This window comes from Gymnoscopelus braueri (assembly GCF_963280865.1).
Source record: "Gymnoscopelus braueri genome assembly, chromosome: 14".
In the NCBI taxonomy this organism is placed as follows: Eukaryota; Metazoa; Chordata; class Actinopteri; order Myctophiformes; family Myctophidae; genus Gymnoscopelus; species Gymnoscopelus braueri.
The window spans coordinates 403620-419074 of record NC_137619.1 but is presented as its reverse complement, the minus strand read 5'-3'; the positions used below and the strand labels follow the sequence as shown (position 1 = coordinate 419074).

The following is a 15455-nucleotide window of genomic DNA, read 5'->3' as shown; positions in this document are numbered from 1 at the left end:
ACGCACTGCGACATGGTGTGTCGACTGCCTGCAGATCTGTTATTTTGGATAGGGCGCATGCTGTGCTGGTTCATGCGCTATGAATGAACCCGATTTTATTCTATTCATTATTAACCCACCTCCTACATGCATGCAAGCATCATTAATCAAAAGGTGTCAGTCAGCGTTACAGATCTACAAGCTCACAACAATGTGTTGCTGATCACCGCGTTGTGAGATTAAATTCGGGGCTGTCATTACTGGACTCATATTGTTTATGGGGGGCAGCTAGGCCTTATTGCTGATAGATAGTTAGATAGATATTTAAATAGATGTATAGATAGACAGACAGACAGACAGACAGACAGACAGACACTCCCAGGTGGTGAGCGCACGCACTCAAGCAGCTCTCTGCCAGAAAAGCTTCCAAATGCGAAGTTTTATTTTCGCTTGATATCGGTGGTTGATAGAGAGAAAATGAATTCATGACAGACAGACAGACAGACAGACAGACAGACAGACAGACAGACAGACCCAGGCCGTCCGTGGGAGCGCACTCACACCAATGCGCTAAATTATAATATAATAATAATAGGGTAATATTAATAATAATAATAATAATAATAATAGCATCAATTTGTTTATTGCACTGCACATTTACGCACAGCCTCGTTTGGTTTGAGACACAGTGTCCACTGTCCAGTCTGGTCTAATATCAAACCAAACCATGCTGTCGGTGGACAGCTGTGCTTAATCTCATCTCATGGACGCCTCTTGAAGACTTCATTTATGGGCATATGAAGTGGACTAATATAGTAAGTGGACAGATTAAGGTGAAAGTTTAATTTCATCATACTTCTGGTGGTGACAGAGACATTAGAATCACAGACAGTTGTTGTGAATTAGGTGAGAAAAATCCTTCTGAATGTGGCAATTTGGAGAGCTCCAAGTTCCGCACAGATGCTTAATTTATGTTTCCTAGTTCCTTAAATGCTACAGTTTCTTCGAAAATATGTAATCTCCTAGTTCAAAAAGGCGTGGCGCTGTGATGCATCCAAGTTCATGTTCATGTTACCAAGCCATATTGTAGTACAGTCAATAGTAGGCTAATAGGCTGCTTATTAAATCTACAATGAAATGACAACGGATCACCCTCCCATGCGTGTTGTTCTGCAATGATTTTTCATTCATTGGAGGCAGCAAATAAGCAACACATTTAACATATTAAGCTCAGATGATTCCAACCAGGAGGAAAGAGACGGGAGGGCAGGAGAGGGAGAGAAACGGTATATAATGCTTTTTCTTTTCTTTTTGTTGCGTGTCAACTTGCACAGCGCGCCCCATCCCACACCGCGATAATGGACTCTGAAATCTTGGCTCATGTGTAGCCTATCATAATTATTCACAAAAGTAACATATGGATATATACACTTAGGATTTAGAGAGAACCCTGAACTATTGCGCTTGAGATTTGGGTACATTCTGGGTTAAAACTGAATCTCTCCATTGTCTCCAAACTAAAGGCCCAGAATTAATTGGAGACGACAAAAAGAAAGCAGTGCTGTTCACAAAAATGACATATGCCTATGGTTGAGGAAGGTGTAAACTTTAATTTTATTTAATAAAGGAGGATTAATGAAGCATTAATACACACAGGTGCTTTGATGTTGGGCTAATTTGACAATAGATCAGATGCAAGTGTTTCATTAATGCGCATGAGATGGTTTACCAAGTATGCCTACATTAATTCACATTCATTGTGATTATATATTCGGAATAGTGGTGTGTATAAATAGCAATGCGTCACTGTCGGAATAGCGATGTCTTTAAAACAAATGGGAAACACCTCCATTCAGAAGAATGGAAGTCAATCTTCTAAATAGCGATGTGGCGGAATGGCGATGTGTAACCCCTTATTCCTAACCTTAACCTCAGTAAACTCTGTCTAAGCCTACCCTTATTCCTAACCTTAACCTCAGTAAACTCTGTCTAAACCTACCCTTATTCCTAACCTTAACCTCATTAAACTATGTCTAAACCTAACCTTATTCCTAACCTTAACCTCAGTAAACTATGTCTAAACCTAACCTTATTCCTAACCTTAACCTCAGTAAACTCTGTCTAAACCTACCCTTATTCCTAACCTTAACCTCAGTAAAACTATGTCTAAACCTAACCTTATTCCTAACCTTAACCTCAGTAAAACTATGCCTAAACTTAACCTCATTCCTAAACGTAACCTCAGTAAACTATGCCTAAACCTAACCTTATTCCTAACCTTAACCTCAGTAAAACTATGTCTAAACCTAACCTTATTCCTAACCTTAACCTCAGTAAAACTATGCCTAAACTTAACCTCATTCCTAAACGTAACCTCAGTAAACTATGTCTAAACCTACCCTTATTCCTAACCTTAACCTCAGTAAAACTATGTCTAAACCTAACCTTATTCCTAACCTTAACCTCAGTAAACTATGTCTAAACCTAACCTTATTCCTAACCTTAACCTCAGTAAACTCTGTCTACAACTACCCTTATTCCTAACCTTAACCTCAGTAAACTATGTCTAAACCTAACCTTATTCCTAACCTTAACCTCAGTAAACTCTGTCTACAACTACCCTTATTCCTAACCTTAACCTCAGTAAAACTATGTCTAAACCTAACCTTATTCCTAAATGTAACCTCAGTAAACTATGTCTAAACCTAACCTTATTCCTAAACGTAACCTCAGTAAACTATGTCTAAACCTAACCTTATTCCTAAACGTAACCTCAGTAAACTATGTCTAAACCTAACCTTATTCCTAACCTTAACCTCAGTAAACTATGTCTAACCCTAACCTTATTCCTAAACGTAACCTCAGTAAACTATGCATAAACCTAACCTTATTCCTAACCTTAACCTCAGTAAACTATGTCTAAACCTAACCTTATTCCTAACCTTAACCTCAGTAAACTCTGTCTAAGCCTACCCTTATTCCTAACCTTAACCTCAGTAAACTCTGTCTAAACCTACCCTTATTCCTAACCTTAACCTCATTAAACTATGTCTAAACCTAACCTTATTCCTAACCTTAACCTCAGTAAACTATGTCTAAACCTAACCTTATTCCTAACCTTAACCTCAGTAAACTCTGTCTAAACCTACCCTTATTCCTAACCTTAACCTCATTAAACTAAACCTAACCTTATTCCTAACCTTAACCTCAGTAAACTATGTCTAAACCTAACCTTATTCCTAACCTTAACCTCAGTAAACTATGTCTAAACCTAACCTTATTCCTAACCTTAACCTCAGTAAACTATGTCTAAACCTAACCTTATTCCTAACCTTAACCTCAGTAAACTATGTCTAAACCTAACCTTATTCCTAACCTTAACCTCAGTAAACTATGTCTAAACCTAACCTTATTCCTAACCTTAACCTCAGTAAACTATGTCTAAACCTAACCTTATTCCTAACCTTAACCTCAGTAAACTATGTCTAAACCTAACCTTATTCCTAACCTTAACCTCAGTAAACTATGTCTAAACCTAACCTTATTCCTAACCTTAACCTCAGTAAACTATGTCTAAACCTAACCTTATTCCTAACCTTAACCTCAGTAAAACTATGTCTAAACCTAACCTTATTCCTAACCTTAACCTCAGTAAACTATGTCTAAACCTAACCTTATTCCTAACCTTAACCTCAGTAAACTATGTCTAAACCTAACCTTATTCCTAACCTTAACCTCAGTAAACTATGTCTAAACCTAACCTTATTCCTAACCTTAACCTCAGTAAAACTATGTCTAAACCTAACCTTATTCCTAACTTTAACCTCAGTAAACTATGTCTAAACCTAACCTTATTCCTAACCTTAACCTCAGTAAAACTATGTCTAAACCTAACCTTATTCCTAACCTTAACCTCAGTAAACTATGTCTAAACCTAACCTTATTCCTAACCTTAACCTCAGTAAAACGGCACTGTCTAACCCTAAACTTATTTCTAACCTTATCCTCAGTAAATCAAATACAAGAATACAAGAACTGCTGGTCCGCAAACAAAATGGGGGCGAGCGTGTTTTGGGGCGAGTATTCCGGTTACCAATACAACCCCTCCCCCTGGCCGCCTGATCTTCTAACAGCATACTGTTCCTTTACAAATGAGGGGATAAATACATACTGTATAATACTCCCCCCCTCAATTACAGTACATTCAGGGCCCAATAGAGCATATTTGAATACATTTAGGAGTAAATGACAGATTTGTTTGTTATAGAGCAGTGGTTCTCAACCTTTTCAGGCCGTGACCCCCCAAAATAATCATATTTGAACTGGGGACAAGCACTTGAAATGTAGGAGTTGAGCCATTACATTTTGTTTGACTAGGTTCCACAGATAAATATTGTGAAAATAGCTGATCTATAAGCTCGCAATGTGAGGCGTTGTGAGGCAAATGTTGCCTCTTTCTTATATTATTTGACAATTTGGCCAATGTTTGACCAGTTTTTATAGTAAAGTTTGTTGATTACGTTTGATGCAGTAATGGTATTTGTCTTTTCTTTCTTTTTTTGAGGTATCAAAAGGTCTTAAAGGTTCTTCAATTGTCACTTCACTGTCATCTGGGGACCCCCCCAAAAAATTCATGTGGGGGACCCCCCCGGGGGTCCCGACCCACAGGTTGAGAACCACTGTTATAGAGCAGGGGTTCTCTCGCCACGCTCAACGTTGCCATGTCCTCTGATTATAAGCGACTTTGCCCTACTTTTCACAGCGCCACTCACCAGTGTTGCCATGTCCTGAAATTATAAGCAACATTTCCCTTGTTTTTGTGTGAAGGTGCTTGTAAAGACTGCGGTTTGTCCCTGTTTCTAAAACGTTGTTGAGTTATTGGTTTATATATTGATATATTTCTCACACACACTCTCACATTGGATGAATATCCAATTAATTATTGTTTATTTTTCTCTGTGCTCTCCCTGCCTATTCCCCTTCTTTTCTTTTCTCTTCCTGAAAACAACAAAACGATGGAGCTTGTTTCACAAAAATGAATGTTTTACACCTTTAAACCTGTGATGTGACAACAGAGAGAAGATTGCTACTGCGATAATCTCAGGTCAATTCATGTTACATCTGGCCCGAAACGCTGGCACCTAGACTGCAATGTAGCCTGACAGCGCATCGTGGGTTTGACTCCCGTTCACAACGATCTTTACTGCATGTCTTTCCCATCTCTCTCTCCCTGTTTCCTGTCTATCTATACTGTAAACTATACATAAAGGTAAAAAAGCCCCCAAAAATATCTTTAAAAATATAAATAATGTTACATCTAAACCTCAGATGCAGTAATTTGACGCCTGGACTTCAAATGTTCCAGCACTTAACCTCATTGGTAACAAAATAGGCATTTACAGTATGTCTCATTACAGCACATGTAAATGCAAATGAGTGTTAAGCAGAGTAAAATAAGATGATAAATAAAAGACTCACATGCTGTTATACAGGTTGATGCAGATTTCATCTTGTTAAACTGACTGACTGACACTGACTGAGAGCAGAGCTGTGTGGTTTCATTTATACCCTCTGCTGCTGCATGGCTGAAGAGTCTATTTCCTTTTTGGTAACATGCTCAACCACACACACATGTTACACACTTGGATAGGAATAATCATTTTCCAGTGTGCAGGGATTTAAAGGTGATTTTTTTTCTCTGTAAACATACAGACAAAGGCACATTAGAGCAACACTTCCACTCGTTGCAAACTCTGGTCCTAATCTGAACACAGTCATATCACAATATCAAGAATATAAGGTGCATCTTCTTATTTGCATAACATAGCAGTAAATACTTTCACTCTTACTGGTAAACAGTATACAGAAACCACTCTCTTGTATCAAAATAATCACAATTACTAAATACATCAAATATCACATTAACAACAGTATAACGTTTTTACCCTTGTAAACAAAATAGATTATCTTAGCATAACTCTCACAATACAAAAATAATACTTGTGTTCCCCAAACCGAAATATATCAGCTGCATTACATTACTCTGGTTTGTAGAACCATAATGAAACCATTGTACACAATACACCATTCACATCTCATTCATTCCAGGCTACAGATGAGCTTCTTAGCCCAACTACAGGTCAGGTCAGCATTTCTAATGACATCTAATGTGCATTCCACACACACATTTGCTTCACAGATACTCTTCTCTGTTAATACCTTCATTTAACATGTTCACTATCACTTTTATACACTTTATCTCATCATTTCTCACCTGTAAACATACAGACAAAGGCACATTAGAGCAACACGTCCACTCGTTGCAAATAATCTGAACAGGAACCCTGCTGTCCAATATGTGCCTTGCACAGTGAGTGTTTAGCTGCCCAACGATTGCCTGTCCCAAATGCAATACCCAGAATGATAAACTGTTTCACAGCTTTAGTAAATGTATCTTATGTGCCACGCTTCAACCACAGTTCACAGAATAATGTAACCAACAACCTAATTAAATGAAATAATGTATCAAATGGAATGATATGGGGTTATGCCTGTTTTAGTAAATTATATAATAATCATGCATCTCAATTCCCAATATAATCATGTACAGTATCTCACACACACACGCACACGCACACACACATAGGCTACGCATGCTCGGCTCATGACTTATGGGTGATGAAACAAATCTCTCCAAATCAAGTGTATTATACTTTATTTAAATGTGTTGATTGATTTGTTTTATATCATTGTCTCCACCAGGGCGAAAGGCATGGCGAGAGTATGTTTTGCACCCTGTCTGTCTGTCTGTCTGTCTAATCTCCGGCACTGTTGGCCCGGCCGCTGCAAAACTGTGCACACACACTCCCTGGATGCCAAAGCCGAACTTCTTTAATTTTTCACATGGGCCTGTTATAGCGCCACCAGGAGGCCGCTTTTTGCAAAACTCATTTTTTGACAGTAATCCTACAGATGTTGTCCACACATAACGCAAATCGGTACACAGTATCTCTATAGTCATTAACACATTGTGTGCCAAAAACGGTCCGGATCGTTTTTGAAAAGCCATGCGTGGAGTGGCATAAACGGTCTGGACCGTTTAAGCCATTTTTATTTATTTTTTTCCCACACAGGGCACACTAACACAACTTTGGGATCATCCACGGAGTCTCTAAGAAGGAGAGGACGGATGTGGATCCATGCCAAAAAAACGTCCTCTCGTCCACTCCTATTATAACACACACACACACACACACACACACACACACACACAACACACACACACACACACACACACACACACACACACACAGCAGAGGTTTGTCACCCATGATTGGCTTAGCCTGCGTTGCCAGGTGTGCTTATTGTGTAAGCGATGCTCGGCTTATTTGGGCGCTTCTTTTGGGCCCGTTTTCATGGACCACGGCAGCGCTTGTTTCTCGTCCGTTTCACGGATGTGGCAACGCTTGTTTCTCGCACATGATTGGCTTGTCAAAGTGGTGATCATTTTGACGTTGCACACATCCCGGAAGTAAACTGCGTGCCGAAATATTGCAAACACTTTATGATTATTAGAAGTGGAGACACATGTGAAGGTGGAAATAAAGTAGGCTAGATGTTATTGTCAGAAAAGCCATGAACGATTTTTTTAACAAGTTGGGAGAGAATTGGAGCACTGCTTTGGCCGTGAGTTGTACCTAAATGTTTGGGTGCAAAAAAGGGCCTCCTCTCTGATTGTGTGGCAGGACGCATCAATACATGAACACAACATGCAATTTCCGTGAAATTTTGCACGTACATTCCCACTAGGTCAAGGAAGAATTGCCACTTGAAAATGTTCAAATCAGCCTCATGGTGGCGCTATAACAGGTTGATTCGTGTTTTTACCTATAACTGCACCGAGCTGTGTAAAACTCTGCCTTTTATAGCGCCACCAGGAGGCTGACTTATGTAAAACTTTTTTTAAATATTACTCCTTCCGATTTTATCAAAATTTCACGCAAATCGGTACACATGATCTTTATAGTCATGTGATCAAGGCGGATCTGGTTGATTTAAAGTTCATTCATTAAATAATTAAAGTTATCCTTTAAGTCTGTCAAATAATGTACAATAACTAGAAAATATTGTTCCTATAAAGAAACAATGTGGGCTCGCTTTAAAGCCAAAAAAATGTAGTTATAAAAAGTACAAATTCAGTTTGACCTGGTGTTTCTGTCTTTGCGTTGTGTGTGGGTGTAGACGTGCCTCTGGTTGATCAGGTTGGGAGCACCTGTTATCATTCTCCTAATTGTCATCAGTTACACACCTGCTTGCATAGCTCATGGTAGTAAGGGGGGATGGAGGGGTATAGGGGACAGGAGTGTTGGGTGTGGGCTGCTCCCCCCTGGCTCCAGTGAGCTTGTAGATGAGCTATTTCCGATGGTTTACTGTGTGTGTGTGTGTGTGTGTGTGTGTGTGTGTGTGTGTGTGTGTGTGTGTGTGTGTGTGTGTGTGTGTGTGTGTGTATGTGGGGGGGCGTATGGGGTGTGGGGAGTTGTGTGAGGTCATGTTGACCAATACATACCATTAGTGCTAAATTGGAGCTTGAAATTTACAAAATTATTGCCATTAAAATTTCACCCATTTACACACACATTCATACACCGATGGCGGAGGAAACCATGCAAGGCACCTGCTACCTTGACCTCCAGGGCCACTGTAAAGAATCTGGGAGTCACGTTTGACCAGGATATGTCCTTTCAGTCCCACATAAAACAAATTTCAAAAATGCCTTTTTTCACCTGCGTAATATTGCAAAAGTTAGGCACATTCTGTCCCAAAATGATGAAGAAAAACTTGTTCACGCATTTGTTACTTCTAGGCTGGACTATTGCAACGCTTTATTATCAGGCTGCCCAAGTAAGTCCCTAAATAGCCTGCAGCTAGTCCAAAATGCTGCTGCGCGCATACTGACAGGAACCAGAAGAAGAGATCATATCACTCCTTCATTGGCCTCTTTGCACTGGCTCCCGGTTAAATACAGAATAGAGTTTAAGGTTCTCCTCCTCACATACAAGGCTCTCAATGGACAGGCACCAGTAGGCTATATCAGTATCTCAAAGAACTCATCAAGCCCTATAAACCAGCCAGAACACCATTGTGTCCACAGTATGAAAAAATGCTTACGGCTCCAGGAAATCCCCAAAAAGCTAAAACAGGAGGCACTAACTCTGGGGGAGCCCGGGATCGAACTGGGAACCTCGCAGTTGCCATCCGGCCGCTGCCACGCCCTGTACTCACACTTTCCAAAAACTGTCAAGGTTTTCCCAAAATAGCAGATCTACAAGCTCACAACGCATCACATTGTATTGTAGATCGGCTTTTTTTGAAAGGTCGAAGTATGACGGGGGGGGGGGGGGGGGGGATGGGAGGTGGAGTGGCAGTGGAGTATGGGGTATGTGTGTGTGTGTGTGTGTGTGGGGGGGGGGGGGTTTGGAGCTTGCAGTGTACAAACGTTTTAGCATCAAAATATACTTTGAGTACCAAAGTAAAAGTACTCAATGTTCAGAAAATAGCAGATCTGCAAGCTCATAACGCGTCACATTGTAGATCGACTGTGTGTGGTTACTGTAGGTTTTGTATTAATAATCAAAAATGTAATGTAACTAAAGCTGTCATATGCTGTAATTGTAGTGGAGTAGAGGTAACAAAAATAGAAAGTAAAGTTGTATTGTGCATTGTAAGCACTTGCATAGTACTTGAGTAAATGTACAGTTACTTTGCTGCACCACTGAGTAGCCAATGAATGACAGGCTAGCTAGACAAGAAGGTGAACGATATCCGATCCTCCTTCCCTCCTCCCCCGGCTGGTGCCCTGCGCACTACCCACACCCGTCTGCCTGCCACCCCCCCCCCCTCTCTACCTTCATCTACTCCTCTCCCCCCCCCATCCCCTCTCTATCCCACTTCTCTCCCCTCTCCCCTAACGAGGTCCTTCTCCTTATTACCTCTAGTCGCCCCACCTCATGCTCTCTGGACCCGGTCCCATCCACTCTGTTGCAGTCTATTGCACCTGAACTTCTTCCCTTCTTAACCCACCTTATTAACACCTCTCTGACATCTGGTTACTTTCCCTCTACTTTCAAGACTGCCAGAGTCACCCCCCTCCTGAAGAAACCGACACTTGACCCCTCTGAGATCAAGAACTACAGACCGGTTTCCCTTCTATCCTTCCTATCTAAAACTCTCGAACGTGCTGTCTTTAAACAACTGTCCTCCTATCTCCACCAGAACAACCTCCTGGACTCCAACCAGTCTGGGTTCAAAGTGGGTCACTCGACAGAGACTGCCCTCCTGGCAGTGACGGAGTCGCTCCATGCCGCTAGAGCGAACTCTCTCTCCTCCGTTCTGGCTTTCACGTAGCTTTCACTAGGTGTAATGATTGCTAGAGTGTGAAGAGACATGGGTTGATATTAATGGTCTTAACTCGAAATATATACATCACACATTAAATCAGAGAGCAGACCTGTGCGAACTTGGTGATGTAAAATAAATATTTGTAGTGTAAAAGATTTGGCCACAGTGACACAGTGAAAACACGGGGCATTTCTCCTCTGTCCTTCTCTCTCTCCACTAGCAAAACCCATTGGAAATGCATTGGGTGCTTAAAGTTAATTATTTCAAAAACTACAAATTATTTCAAAAAGAAAATTACAAGCACAGATGTCCACAGTAAGCTGGATTTTTTAATGTTTGAATGGAGTTTCTACGTGAAAGTATGTGGGAGTAGTTAGGTGCCATACTCGCGAGCCCACAATAAGTTAAAAAGCTTCAGAAAAAAACGAGACATATTTATAGAATATGCATGTTTCTCCTATAGACAACAAAAATGCATAAAATAATAAAATAGGATTTAACAGCAGAGCAACAGCGACATCTACTGTATACAAAGCAACACAAACTCATTAGGCATACACATAGCCTACGACTGCAAAAAATCTAAACAAAACAAAACAAAAGGATCATCACTATTTGCAAAAAAGCATCAATATATAAGCCATAATACAGGAAGGCAAGTAGCTAAGGAGACGAAAAATGTGGGAGCACAAAGTTGCACTTTTGGTATAATAATGGTTTGTCCATTTTCTATTCTAACTCGTAGTGCAACTAGCGAGACTAAACTAAATTATTGATTCGCATTATTATTATTGATTCACATTATTATTCTCCAGCAGAGAGCGTGGTGTGGTAGAGGAGGTTTCCCTGAACGTGTGTGTATGTCAGAAATGCTGAGTCGAAGAGCTGTCTCCTGTCCAGTGTCCACTTTGTAAAGGCTATGCACTCCAGTGAACAGCATTTAACCATTTAGATGTTATTAAAAATGTTTAAAAAGTTTTTGTTAAACATAAACATAATTCGTGTTGTCCAGCTTCTTTTTAAATGCTTAATTTGTATTTTTAATGTGCAAATAAATCTTGTTTCAATCATTTCTTTTTACTCTAGAGGATACTCTTATTCTGAAGAGATCGTGCACCAGAAGTCTTATAGTTGATCACGGAACACAGCTCGAGGTTATAGAGGTTACAAACTCATGAATGAAAACCAAGCCCCCAGAGTTGCTGAGAAACATTGAAGCTGCCACCCCAGTGGCCAAAGCTGGAACTGCAGGCGGGGAGAAATACATGCACGCGCAAAACATGCTGAGAGATATTTATATATATAGATATAAATATGTAAACATATTATACATAAACACATATGCATTTAGTTATACATAGGCATCTCGAGTGTATTTAATAAATATATCGCGTTCAATCCTTGACACATGGGCTGCCGTAGAACGCAAAAAGGACACTAGTGCGCATGCTCATAACTCTATGGGGGTACAAAATCAAACCAATAATTCTACTTCCGGCAGGTTTCCGGGTGCTTCAAAACGCCACTGAGCACATTCATTGAAATGATAGCTGGGGGCGGGGCAATCCGCCCTCTAGTTATATTATACCTCATAGATGAAAACGAAAGTTAAAAAGAGTTGAACTCAAGACAAGATGGCGCTTCAGTCCGTCTCACTGTTCTTCCCGGTCAGCGTTTTAACTGTAAAATCATGGATTTATTTCTACATGTTGATGATATGGAGCAGCTGTTACACATCTGTCACAGGTAAGATAACACGGTTTTAGCTGTAGAATTACAACTCTCGTAGACGTATTTATGATTCTGACGTCTTCAATCTACGAGAGTTGTAGTTCACCCCCCATGGAGACAGGGACTTTCTGCACTATGCCCCGTAGACACTCCAAACATGTACAAATTGAAAATAAAGGTGCTTAACCCCAAGCTCAAAATGTTAACTGTCGCTACGGGGTAGTAGTTTAATGTAATAATCCATATCTTTCAATAAAGAAGTGTTTTAATGCCGTCTGTGGCCGATTCCATCGGAAGTTCCCAATGGGCGGTAGTAACGCGCCCATCTGGTGAAACCCGGAATTACACTCAATGTAAACAGGAGGTAAACGAGGGTGAAAAAATGGCGTTCGGCCACAGACGGCATTAAAACACTTCTTTATTGAAAGATATGGATTATTACATTAAACTACTACCCCGTAGAGCCAGTTAACATTTGGGGCTTGGGGGTAAGCACCTTTATTTTCACATTTGTACATGTTTGGAGTGTCTACGGGGCATAGTGCAGAAAGTCCATGTCTCCATGGGGCGTTAACCCTACAACTCTCGTAGATTGAAGACGTCAGAATCATAAATACGTCTACGAGAGTTGTATACTACAGCTAACACGGTTTAGCGATCTGAACGACGCTGCTCTCAGAGCTCTGGTCCATTAACGTCTCTTAGCTCAGAGAGCTAAGAGGAGAACTCCTTCTAACTTTATGGACCAGAGCTCTGCTCTCTGACAGAAGTTGCAGCTTGTTTGAAATATTAATTTGAGCTAATAAATAGGTAATGTATTCACCTATAGATTCCTTTCCATCTACAGCTGATGTTTTACATTTTTTATTTCAAAATGTGCTCTTGTCTGTTTGTTCACCACAACACACACACACACACACACACACACACACACACACACACACACACACACACACACACACACACACACACACACACACACACACACACACACACACACACACACACACACACACACAGATACATGAGTCACGCCCACCTATAGCTTTTAGCGTCTAGTGCTGATGCTTTTATATCTGAACAGAGCATAATAAGTAATACATTGAATCAGATTTGAGTCAAATAAAGCTGTTAACTGTTAACTATAAAGGAGGAAAGCTTGCATCATCATCATGTTTATCAGCATTAAGAAACAGTGATCATTAGTGATAATTAGTATTAACTATAAAGGAGGTTGGGGTGGAGGAGGAAAGCTTACATCAGCATGTTTATCATGTTTATCAGCATTAAGAAACAGTGATCACATGAAAGAGGAAGCTCTATTTAAAGAGAACATCCTGTTGAGAAAAGTGACTGAATGTAAACAACCAGCTGACTGACAGCTGATTACAGTATGAGTACAGTAAGTGTGCATCATGAACTAACTTAGTGCTTCATTTGGTTTGTTTTAAGGACAACATCAGGTGATCGGGTCTCAGGACATCCTGCTGGTCACTGTGGGAGATGATGTGATCCTTCCATGTCATGTTGAACCACCAGTCGACATGGCCAGGAAGACAGTGGAGTGGGCCAGACCTGACCTGAAGCCGGACCTCATTAATCTCCTCGTAGATGGACATTTCACACATGACATAGACCTGAACCCGTTGTACAAAGGTAGAACGTCTCTGTTTCCTGAGGAGCTGCGTAAGGGTAACATGTCACTGAAACTGTCCAGGGTGAAGCTCTCAGATGAGGGGAAGTACAGATGTAATGCTCCACAACTGCACAGCTTCACTTTGATCCAGCTCCTTGTTGGTAAGTTTCAGTGTCTTACACATGAATGTACACATGCTGGACACTGCTGTTTTAATAGGATGCTCACAGTGATGTGTTCTACCGTGGTACGCTGTATACGCCGTATGGCCTGCAGATTGTTTTCGTCGCCACCGTATACATTCAAAAACGGTTCGAAACGGCGTATCTGATACGTTGATACGCATCTGATACGTTGCACCCAGGAGTGGCTGCTGGCTGGGCTCAGTGGGCTGGGGGGCGCAGCAATACAAACAGCAAGAATGTGGTCTGACCGTCTGACTAGTCTAACTCTGAGGTGAAGGCTTATCGTGTGCGTGGCTATTGTTCTTGAGGTGATAATTAATGGCTACTGGCGAAGGAATTCACACATTTCAACGTCAACGACCTGCTATTCACTTAATTGAAGGTAGGTCACTGAATTGAGTACTTTATTAGTATTCAAATTGCACGTCATAGCACAGCAAAATCTTGAATCTTCAATACAGTTTGTGTCTTCAATGACAATACTATTCTGTAATAGATACAGGAATGCTCGCTGTTAACACTGCTATTATATCTGATAAGCCTAACCAGCATTTATTTATAACAATCCTTGCACTTTATGGTAATAATAAAATAAAATAAAATGCATCCAAGGCTAAAAGCAGCTCCGAAGTGGTTGAGTAACAGGGTGATTAACATTGGAAACAGTAGAAAATCAGTATAAAGCATATTGTAAGTGTACTCAGTGTTACTGTGAAACTGGGCCTGAGTGGGCCTGGCCGAGTTTGTGCGGGGCAGAAACGCAATTTTTTTACATTAATTAATTATACGCGCGTGCGTGCCGTGCGTGTGGGAGGAACTAGGGGGGGAATTGTTATAGTATACATCCACACGGTGTAGTGTCATCAGTGGGTTGTACCTAGGGGGGCGGAGTTGCACTCGGGGGGAAAACACAGATTTCCCCCAGCTGGTATAGACGGTGGGATGCGGGGTTTTCAAACTCATATGCTGTAAAAGTATACTGATCTAAAAGCAGGCGTCATGGCTTGCCAGATCACAGGCACAGAACCTTGTTGCCACTCGACAAGGAACGCTACATTAGCAAATTAAACAAGAGTCCGACTGGAATGTTGTCCTGACTGAACAGAGGATCCAACACAACACAATGGCCCGAGGTTATCGGATTTAATCGCCTGGTAAGAGACACTATTACATTTTCTATAGATATGATCAATTAAACTCATCATAATATCAAAAAGCAAAAGCCATTCATTCATCAATGATGTTTATAGAACACGTTTTAGTGAATTCCAAGTACAGGAGACATCGCCATTACAGTTTGGAAACGCAGTCAACATGCAGCGATTTACACACAAAACAAGCCAAACCCTAGACTATCCTCGTTTAAAAACCTACAGAAAACACAATTGTTAATCTGGCAATGAACACGGAGCTAAAGCAGTGTGTAAATCCTGCATGATATTAAATGACGCACTTCGCCAAATCGTAATGGCGTTGGTACGTGCTGTTCACAAAACAGTCTCTAAACTGTACTTCAAATTCACTAT

The 15455-nt window shown here is 40.7% G+C and overlaps 1 protein-coding gene across 2 annotated transcripts in view; it reads left to right on the top strand.

Annotated features, from left to right (window-relative positions):
• Positions 1–11989: 11989 nt before the first annotated feature.
• The window catches only part of LOC308100896 (GTPase IMAP family member 9-like), a 32458-nt gene continuing 28992 nt past the window's right edge, over positions 11990–15455 (top strand). For both annotated transcript variants that reach the window (XM_080450071.1, XM_080450070.1), the window contains exons 1-2: positions 11990–12123; positions 13561–13905. In XM_080450071.1, coding sequence (XP_080306197.1) covers positions 12012–12123; positions 13561–13905 — 457 coding nt within the window. In that variant the 5' untranslated portion in view covers positions 11990–12011. The remainder of the gene's footprint in view (positions 12124–13560; positions 13906–15455) is intronic.